The sequence below is a fragment of the Populus euphratica genome, unplaced genomic scaffold (genome assembly GCF_000495115.2).
Source record: "Populus euphratica unplaced genomic scaffold, PopEup_1.0 scaffold37.1, whole genome shotgun sequence".
Classification (NCBI taxonomy): domain Eukaryota; kingdom Viridiplantae; phylum Streptophyta; class Magnoliopsida; order Malpighiales; family Salicaceae; genus Populus; species Populus euphratica.
In genome coordinates, this window is record NW_011499909.1 from 888669 (window position 1) to 899546 (window position 10878).

Sequence of the window (10878 nt, forward strand, 5' to 3'; positions counted from 1 at the left end):
TTTTTTTTTGTCTCAAAGTTTTAATTTTTCAATCTCATATTTCCATGTCAAGTTTTAACTTTTTTTTGTTTCACAAAAAATGATGGCTACAATCACTCCTTCCACCATGCATTATCATGAAAAAAAACCTTATTGAGACAATTTTAACAACACTAGTAAGGGCATAATTGAAACTCAAAAGAGATTGCATGCACCACCACAATAAGACCACCTTCCTCACATGTCAATGCATGTTGTACATATATCAAATATATTTTTTATTTTCATTCAATTTAATCTTTGATTTTCTAATTTCTTTTCAATTTAAACCTTAATTCTCTGACCTTTATATTTTTCACTCTTATTTAATTTTTTCCATAATTCTTCGATAACTCTTCAATTTTATATTGAATTTTATCTCAACTTCACCTGATAAAAACTTAATTAGAAAGAAACCACAATACCCAAAAAAAATCAAACTCAACCATACCTCAAGCATAGCTCAATTGAACATCACAGCTCAATTGAACATCACATGAGAGTGAAAATATACTCGCACAACAAAAAAATATTGCCATCCTCATGTTTAGCTATCCAATCTATTAATTTCAAAATACTATCATTTATCATTAATTGTAGTCCTTAATTTTTTAATTTTTTTTCAATTTAGACTTTAATTCTTTACCTCTTATATTTTTTCACTATTATTTAATTTTTCTTATAATTCTCTGATAACTCTTCAATTTCATATTGAATTTTATCTCAACTTCATCCGAGAAAAACCTAATTGAAGAGGAACCACAACACAAAAAAAAAATGAAACAAAATAACTCAACCGTACCTCAAGCATAGCTTAATTGAACATAACAAAAGGGTGAAAATATACTCGAAAAAAATATTGTCATGTTCATGTTTAGCTATCCAATCTATTAGTTTCAAAATACTATCATTTATCATTAATTGTAGATAAAAAAAGAAAATCAGACACCCAAACACTTTGAAACCTGCAAAGAGTTGGTTGGAGGGTTTCAAGCTTGTCCAATAGATTTAATGACAATATCAAAGAGTTCTACATGACTTCTGACTTTTTTCTTGCTTTGAAGAAATTTGGTCATTGCAGCGAGAAGTAACTTAGTTCCTACCTAAATCAAGACAAAGTTTGCTTATGTTTCATTCCCTAACAAAGTGGAGGAGGAAAAGAGTGGTGGGCATGCATTAAACAGTTTTCTTCCTCTTTAATCAAATGCAATTTCACAAAGATGATTAAACACCAGGTGAGGACATGCTCCATCCTAAATTGGAAGAGATGACTGTCTGAAACTTTCAGGCAACCTGCATTTAGGCCCCCAATCACAATTCAGAAGCATTTGAACATTTTATCACAATGTCAAGCACAAATACAGATGAGGCTAACGCCTATGCTTTGCAACTTTGTGTTTCGTCATAATTCAAATTGACCTTGACAGCCTCCATCACCCGGACTTCTTTAATGGTCTGCATTCTGCAATATATACAAGTGAGAATCAATAACATAAAAGATGTCCCAGCCAGCCAGCCACCCATCCAGACACAAGTGTTCCATGTACCATAGCTACCAAAAAGATGAGAGCAGCTTACCAGAATTGCAGAAAGCATCACTTCGGGTAGAGAATGTCATAGTGACCCGGACGATAAAGCAAGGTAATGAAGGGATTGATGCTCTCAGAACTAGCACTAGTGGCACTTGGGAGATTGCCAGGAGCAGGAACGAAATCATGATGATTTGCACTGACAACGCCTGCATCACAAGAGCTGCGGTCGAGGTATACAACACGAATTGGCACACACAATGCATCTGACAGTGCAGTAATGTGCATGTGGTCACTTTCTTCGCCCATAGGTTCCACTGATGACTTGCAAAACTAAGGCAAAACAGATATATCAATTGGGAACTCCAAGATTTTATGCATTCATTATCTAACTTTCTGAAATACATGAAACTGGATTTCTACCATGATGAATTTGACACCGACAAAAAGTATCAAATTGCAGACTAAACAAATTATTAATGGTGTTTGGTTTGGAATGTAAAACTTTGAAAGACAAAATAAAGAGAATTGTGGACTCGATGTAAAATGACACTGTTTTAAGTTATGCTAGTGAAAGCTACCAATTCATCCTTGTTTTTCATTAAATGCACAGAACTAACAATGCATGGAAAATGTTTGAAAGTAACACCAGAAACTATAATCCATTGAACATACCTGCTCTACTGTTGTGTTCGTCAATCCAAATATAAAGGGTTCAAAAAACTGAGAACGTTTTCTTATTTCTCCAGTGGTCACAAATCTGAAAAACATGACAACTAACCAACCAAATTTGTCAGGAGAAGGTCGCAAACATCAATTCATACCATCAAGACACTCACCATAGTCTGATACAGACTGATCACAACTCCTATTTAGAAGCTCTTCATGACTGCGAATGAAAATAAAATTTGTATTTAGAGCTCAAAAAGGTCAATTGACTAGGATTAACAAGCACAACCTAATATTTTGGCCTCATAAGCACTACATCAGTTCATGGTTGTAAATAAAAATGCAGGAGCTGATGAGTAATTTAGAGAGCTTAAAATTCCAATGAAGTTGTATTTTTTAAACAGTTAACAGACATGACATAGCCGGGGGGGAAAGGGCACCTTATTGAATTTTCATTTCCTTGAAGAACATCATCCAGCTGCTCAAGAAATAACTGCAAATTTTTCACAACAAAATCTGAGTACAGATTATATGCAAGAAAGTCTTGAAGGCAAGTACGGTTTGGTAGAAGCTTCTATGAAGAAAGCTTGTCACGAATTAAAAAAATCATTGCTTAAAAGCTCAAAAGAAAAATCAATCTTCTCATCTCAAGAATAGAACAGGAAATGAAACAAGATAGAAAATATTTTGGTGGCATCAGCATCTCAATATAACATTAAGAGCTTGCATCAAATTAACTAAATTCATCCATGCCTCTCGTATAAAAATAATATATATACTCGTCCTTCTTTGTTTTCCATAATGTTTATGTGAACGAGCTATTTAAGTGGTTCTTAAAATCACCGTCCATATTTCCAAAGAAGTCCACCTCATGTATGAAGGGGCCAGCAATGAAATTATAACTCCAATTCATCAAATCAACAGAACTTACAAACATGGAGTTCAAATGTCCAAATCATATTCTAAAACTGAGTTTCCTTTGAATTTGTTTGTACATTTGCACATGTATTGACTCCAGTTCACTCCACGGACTAATTCTTAAACAAAGTCTTCGTTGCATAACCGGCGCACAAAAAAAGAAGATTGAAAGAGTTCAAAAATGTTTTAAAAAATGAATAAACGTACATCTTGCATAGAGTAACAGAATGCACATGATAGATTTACCGCAAAAAAATCCTCAAACGTGAAGTCCACATAACCCAAACTCTGCAGTGTTTTCCTACATTCTTCAACATTGAGTTTGATACGATCAACTTCCGCCCTATCTTGTGTCTCCAAAATATGCTCCTATCTCAAGAAAACCACAGCTTATTTAAAAGGGTAAATTACGCATACTGTGTTCCCTCCTCCTCCAACAAAAAGCACAAGGATAGAAACCAAATAAATAGTTACAAAGACATTACTAGGTACGAAAACATAAAGCTTCGAAAGAAGCAATTCCCATCTCCACGTGTTCGCCTAATTGCAACATATTTGTCACCAAGAACCTGCACGAGCAGCAATAATAATCAACTAGTACATTAACTCAAGACAGCCATAAAGAAAACAAGCAAACGCGATGACGATAACAACCTTTATTTTCTCAAGCAAGATAGGACTAGCAGATTGGTACTCAGCTGCTAATGTAGACAAAGGCTCCTGTTGTAAAAAATCCAATCGCCCAAGATATATCCTTTCAATTAAAATGCAAATAAAAACTCAAACAGAATTAAAGAATCTCAAACAAGAGAGAAATTGCCTTGTCGCCAAGTAATGGGATACTTGATTGCTTTTGCATGATATCATCATCTACTCCTCCACAACAATTTGCCAAATCTTCGATTTTACATGTCAGCTGTTCTTCATTCTGCATCCTATCCTTCTGTTTCTTTCTTGACTTTTGGAAGATGAAAGTGCGGTTGACAGTGTTGAGATCAGTATACCTGAAAATCAAGATTCTGTTCAATAGGGGGCGAGACCTTGAAACCCTGACTAAATTAATTCTTTCTGCTAAAAAAATCGAATTCCCAAGGGATTAAATTCCCGTTTTTATTTTTGTTTTGTTTTCCTAAAGAAACCGATTTCTCTCCTGATATTATTAGTTACCTACCTGATTTTTATTTCATGACGAGGCAAATACGTTTTTTTTTTTTTAATTTCTTATTTATTACCGGCTTGCTTTAGGTATAAATTGTAATTTTTAGTTGGTTTTTAAAGTGTTTTATTTTTAAAAGAAAATGTTTTTATAATATTTTTTTATTTTTAATATTACCAAATAAAAAAATAAAAATTATTTATTTATTTATTTTACGAAAACATCTTACAACCTCAAAACAAACAAGGCTTTTTATTTGAGTTGGGCTACCCCGACCTGTGCAAATTATTATCGACCCTGGCCTGCGGGTGAACTTAATTATCCACATATCCGGCCGTTGGCTTTGATTTTTTAAAAAAATAAATAAAATAAAACTAGATTGTTTTATTCTTAAAAATAAATTAAAAACAATATTATTTTAAATAAAATACAATCAATAAAGATTAACTTTGTCAACGATGGTTAACCATATAAAAAAAAAACTTTGTACTGCAATTAGCATCACCTTAAATTATGAATTATAATTTTTATTTGCATTTTAATAATTTATTATTTATTATTATATATCTAATATAAAAATAATACTAATAATAAATTATTCATGGAAATTCAATTCATTTTTTTTTTATTCTTAAAATTTTTAAATACATTTTTAGTATTATTTTATCACATTCATGATTTTTTTAACTTTTAATCATACATGAAATATGAACATATTATTTTAATATTTCTTTTTAACTTGCTTTAAAAATCATAAATTTTTTATTTATTCTAAGAAAACCAATAATTCAAGTTAAACGCATCGACTTCACTGAGATAAATAAAAAATACTTTAATAGGAAATTTTATCTCGACGAAAAACAATACTCAAAATGATTGTATTGGTGAATTTAATAACAATGTGAAGCAATTCTTTGAAATTTGAACACCTTTTTTTAGGTTTGCCAAAAACCTGAATCTGTAAACTAATATATATTAATAGTTATTTATGGAGTCACGTACAATTAACCAAAACTAACAGGGGAAATTATTATTTCTCTCATTATTCATTTTTGGAATAATATTTTTTTTAAATTTATTATTTTTTAAATTATTTTTTAACATTAAATTTATTAAATTTATTAAAGATTGAATTTTATAATTTATTTTTGTATTTTTTTACAAGGTTATTATAATCTCATAACTCAGATTACAAGTTTTCTGATATATCTAGGTTTTTTATTTCTTTTGTAATTAAATTTTTTTAAATTTTATTATTTATTTTCTTGACAGATTGAGAATTAAGTTTTATAATTTATTTTAGTTTATTTTTTATAATATTACCTCAATTTTATGAATTGATCAAAGGGTTTGGTTGGTTAGTCTAGATTGCATTAAGATTTTTTTAATTGATTTATTTTTTAATTTTATTATTAAAATTAATTGAGCTTTATATTTTTTTTTTACTTGATTATTTCATTCTCATGATCTAAATTTAATAGATTAACCTGAATTGACTTAAATTTTTTTAATTGATTTTTTTTAAACTAACATGAGTTTTTTAATTTTATTTTTTAGAGTCAATTAAAAATTGAACTTTAATATGTTTTGAATCAATTAAAAATTGAACTTTAATATGTTTTTTTTTCTATTAGATTATTATAATTTCATGATTCAAATTATAAATTTTACATATTAACTTGAGTTAATTAAAAGTCATTTTAATATGTTTGATATCTCAATATATCTTTTTTTAAATATTATTTTGTAATTTTTTTTAGTTTAATCATTTTTTTCTTATTAAGTTGATTAAGTCACTTCACGTTAATTTTTTTGTTATTAATTTTTTAAAACATGTTAATAATATTTAAATATTTTTTAAATGTTTTTAGATAAAACTTTTAATTTTTTTTAATTTTTTTTATATTATGATATATCCTATAAGGATTTTATAATCAGGATTGGAAGTTTAACCATTTAAATCGAAGTCAGATTCAAAGGTCGAAAAAACCTTACCAATTACCATCAGGTGCGTGTTTTTCCTCTTCTCAATTCATCTATGTTCTGCTGTCATTTTCAATTTTTTTCTTTCTTGTTTGTCAGTTCCAATTTTTTTTTTATATTCATCGAGGGTTTTTTTTTTCAAGATTAACAGATACAGTTTGTCTAATATTGACTTGATTAAATCTGTCATACCAAGAAATTTTTAATCAATTGCCAGTTTCTGCGTGTTTTGACTAGATTCTGATATAAAATGTTCAAGTTCTCAATTTTATCCTTCCATTGTGTGCTAATTATTGTTTGTGACAGCGTGTTCGTTATCAACGGCAGAGTCTTATTTACAGGGATATATAAACATGGAATAAAATTAACTGTAATTAAACCAAAATTATTTATCTTAATTGTTTGTCTAATAAATTTGTGGGACTATTATAATTTTTTTATTTAAGATCCACTGGGTTATCAATCCTGCTGTACTAGATACAAACAATTAATTACCTCTTTGTTTCTTTACAGCATGAATACAATGCAAAATTCTGTCATTTTTTTTTAAGTCGTTACAATCTCCTTGTCAATCCTAAATATATAACAATAATAACAGCATCAAGCATATTTAAACAAAAAATTTCTCATATTAAACTTATAATTACAAAAAATAAAACATCTCCAAAAATATAAAACAAAACTATCCAAAAAATATAAATATAATACATTATAAAATACCAACAAAAATTTTATACAAGTTTTATTACATTACATAATAAAACATCACGTATAAATCAATTCCTTTTAATTAGAATCTTCTTTTTATTTTTTCATTGCCATGGTCAACATTATCTTTGTTGAATTTAAAATTTATCTCAATCTACACATCTATGTCATTGATACTTAGTATTATATTTAATTCGTTAACATCAACCTTAATATAAGTATTTTTAATAATATAAAAATTTAAATTTTCTAACTGGATAAATAAAACAAATTGATATATAATATCTCCCTTAATTACTTTATTATTACCATCTTTAATTACTTTGTTATTATCATTTTAACAACTTGAACACAAGATCTAGATTTGATTTTCTAAATGGATAATTATATGTTAGGAAGGCAGCAGAACTTGCTACAAAGGATTTTATAGATCCTCCAATGTTGTTGGATTAATACTTGCTGGTTCTGCTTACTTTAAGACAGACTGAGCCGATCTAACTTGTTTGATCTTCGCCCACAGGCTGAAGTATTAAAAGTAGTAGATGTTTCATGTGGTGGGGAAAACTGCTTCAATCAAGCCATTGAGTTTTCCGTGGAGATTATATCCAATGTTAAGTCCGTACAGGAGAAGCGCTTGATTGGTAAGTTCTTGGAAGAAGTCAGTCAGGAAAATGGAAAGTTGGTGTATGGCTTGGATGATACCATGAAGGTTCTGGAGATGGGTGCTATCCAGACACTGATTATCTGGGAAGATTTGGATATTAATCGGTATGTGCTGAAAAACATCAGGACAGATGAGATTATAATAAAGCATTTAAACAAGGAGCATCAGGGCGACCAGAGCAACTTTCAGAATTCAACCGCCTCATCTGACTTGGAGGTTGAAGATGAAAAGTCCCTTCTGGAATGGTTTGCAGATGAGTACCAGCAATTCGGCTGCTTGCTTGAGATTTTCACAGATAATTCAGAGGAAGGACCAGATTCTTGTAGAGGATTTGGTGGCATTGGAGGAATCCTTCGCTATCAGTTGGACACTAGATCACTTGATGAGCCGGAAATGTATGAAGACTCTTGAGTAAGCCTTCATCAAGGAACTGATTTTCATTGCTCTTCAATGTCTTCATTGTGATGCCATCAATATATATTGAAGCTTCTATTAGCTTCTTCTTTAAGGTGCTTTGTTTTTCATGCTGATGTAGGACAGCTAGTTTGAGGGTTTATGGAATGATTTCAGACAAAGCCTAAATAAATGAATGAACCACAAATTTGTGAGAGAGTTGAAATTCCTAGCTATACTGCTTTGAATTTAAAATCGATCATGTGCGTGTTGAGTCGGCTAGGTTGGATAGATTTTTGTTTCGTTAATAACTATTTATGCATACAAGCTGTTCTTGAACGTCACTGAGAAGCTAGCTCAAATTTACTTGATGTCTCTTGCTGCTGCTTCAAGCTTGGAATTCTGACGCGGGACTATGCGGGATTTTCTGGGGATCTATCGGTTCACTCCTTGCAGTAGTGTAAAAGACCTTTTCCAGGGGTCTTCATGAAATTAAGTAAAATATAATACATCACATCCATTACGTTCAAACATTTGATTTGGTTAAAATAACCTTAAAAATTTAAGAATCATCATATATATTACGAAGATTTTATTGATGAATATTAAATGGATTGTATTACCTTAAAAAATCAACGAAATCTAAAATAGACAACACCCTTATCAAGAAGTCGAAGTATTTATCATTGAAATTTAAACCAGTATATACTTTAATTCAAACCAATGTCAAAAGATTTAAGACTGCATCATTGGAATTTAAAACAGTGAAAAAAAATGTTGTTTTAAGTAGTTGGAATTTACACTAATACTAAAAAAATTTGAGTCCTCGTCAATGGAATTCAAACAATATAAGAATTTAGATACTCGTGTCTACAAAATTTAACCTAGCACTGAGAAGTTTGATCTTCCATCAGAATTCAATTCATAACAAGAATTTAAGGATACGTTTATTTTTATATTTTAAAAATATTTTAAAAAAAATTTAATTTTTTTTATTAATTTTAAATTAAAATTTTAAATTAATATGGTTTTAGTATTTTCAAATTTTTTTATGTGCTGATGTCAAAAATAATTTTTAAAAGTTTTAGTATTTTCAAATTTTTTTGATGTGCTGATGTCAAAAATAATTTTTAAAAAATAAAAAAAATATTATTGACATGTATTTTAACATGAAAAATTATTTGAAAAATAATCACAACTACACTTCTAAATGAGCTAAAATAATATTTACTAGCATAAAGATTTGATCTCAGTGCCACTTACTTCAATGAAGTTTGATAGTCAAAATTCAATGTGTAAAGTCCATTCTTGCATCAAAATTCAAATCATAATAATATTTTATTAATTTATTTTTATGTTTTAAAAGTGTTTTTTAAAAAAGTTATTTTTTTATTTTTTATTTTAAATTAATATTTTTTTAATGTTTTTAAATCATTTTGATATATTAATATCAAAAATAATTTTTAAAAAATAAAATAAAAATTATTTTAATATATTTCTAAAATAAAAAATATTTTAAAAAATAATTGCAACCACATTTACAACCACAATGAGAATTTTACTCCCTTTAAAGTTTGATCCTGTATAATTGGATATCAAGTTAAGTCTTATATCGTTATCCAATAACAATGGCACATTTAATCACGTCTCATGATAGTTAAGTAGATGAAATTAAACTTTATAATAAAAAAATTATTTCATTTAGTAGTTAATCTATAAAATAACCCTGCTTAATTTTATTCACTTTAAAATTTCTTCATGTATAATTTGGAATTCAACCAATTATCAAGTTAAGCCTTCTATCAGTATCCAACAATAATAATACCTCCAGCCAAGTCTCATGATAATCAAGATAATCAAGTAAATCAAATTAAATTTTATAGTAAAAAAATTATTTCCTTGAGTTGTAACTCTATAAAATAATTATGTTTAATTTTACTCATTTTAAAGTTTGATTCTAAATAATTGGAATTCAATTAAATATCAAGTTAAAGTTTTATATCACTATCCAATAATAATAATATCTCTAGCCAAGTCTCATAATAATCAAATAAATTAAATTAAACTTTATGATAAAAACATTGACTACCTTGAATAGTCACTCTATAAAATAACTATGCTTTCCAAAAAACATTGTGAGTGAGTTTCTTAAATTTCAAAACATTACGAGGGTAGGCCTCCTCTTGACATGACCATAGGGTGAATCATCTCTCAAAAGGAATGAATTTTAAAGGAGAAAGGTAAATGACCAAGGGGTATGGTTTTAAAGTCATGAATACCAAGTTGATCCTTACAATAACATGAATTCTAAGTTGATTTATTTTCACATAGATACCAAGTTAACTTGAGATGATTCTTTTATTCACATGGATTCTAAATTGATCATTTTATATTTTATATTGATCCTTTTATTTATTTTTTTGCATGGGTTTTTTTACAAAATTTATTATACAAAATAAAAAAAAATTCTTGTCATTACAACGTGAATCTTATAAGGAGAAAATAATTGTGATCAATCATTGTTTTTACGCATGTTGTCAATATATTTTTTAAAAAATTGGAAAGATACCAAAAGTCACAAAAAATACATTTTTAATGTGATTTGATCAATTTTTGAACATCTTATAATTTCTAACCATTTTGTGTATATTTCTTGTATTGATAAATATTTCAAAAAAAAATTCAGAAGAAAAAAGAAGAGAAGGAAAGATCAATCAAATAAATTTTTTTTAGTGATTATAATGTAATTTGAAAATAAATGTTAGGAGTAATTCATTCTTAAAATAATAATAGTAAAAGGGAAGAGAGAGAAATAAAATTTGCTTACGAGAGTGGACAAT

General features: G+C 28.4%; 1 protein-coding gene and 1 pseudogene across 2 annotated transcripts; one reads left to right on the forward strand and one right to left on the reverse strand.

Moving 5' to 3' along the window:
- Nucleotides 1-1169: 1169 nt before the first annotated feature.
- LOC105133770 (ubiquitin thioesterase otubain-like) lies at nucleotides 1170-4340 on the reverse strand. Of its 2 annotated transcripts, XM_011037874.1 has the most exons (10): nucleotides 4306-4340; nucleotides 3955-4138; nucleotides 3789-3854; nucleotides 3620-3703; nucleotides 3381-3503; nucleotides 2657-2709; nucleotides 2387-2436; nucleotides 2223-2323; nucleotides 1597-1880; nucleotides 1170-1480 (listed from the first exon to the last, which is right to left on the reverse strand). In XM_011037874.1, the coding sequence occupies exons 2-9, from the start codon at nucleotides 4066-4068 to the stop codon at nucleotides 1614-1616; spliced, it is 858 nt and encodes a 285-aa protein (XP_011036176.1). In that variant the 5' UTR covers nucleotides 4069-4138; nucleotides 4306-4340; the 3' UTR covers nucleotides 1170-1480; nucleotides 1597-1613. The 2 variants fall into 2 exon arrangements, with proteins under 2 accessions (XP_011036176.1, XP_011036177.1); XM_011037875.1 differs by lacking the exon at nucleotides 4306-4340 and having other exon boundaries at nucleotides 1170-1473; nucleotides 3955-4282.
- A 3028-nt stretch (nucleotides 4341-7368) lies between these two features.
- On the forward strand, nucleotides 7369-8056 carry LOC105133798 (eukaryotic peptide chain release factor subunit 1-3-like; annotated as a pseudogene).
- The last annotated feature ends 2822 nt before the right edge of the window (nucleotides 8057-10878 follow it).

Coding starts and splice junctions, on each gene's coding strand:
- LOC105133770 (XM_011037874.1), bottom strand. CDS start 4,068: ATGCAGAATGAAGAACAGCTGACATGTAAAATCGAAGATTTGGCAAAT. Junction 3,704..3,788: donor TCTTGCTTGAGAAAATAAAG/GTTGTTATCGTC, acceptor CTGCTCGTGCAG/GTTCTTGGTGACAAATATGT. Junction 2,710..3,380: donor CGTTTGAGGATTTTTTTGCG/GTAAATCTATCA, acceptor AAAAATTTGCAG/TTATTTCTTGAGCAGCTGGA.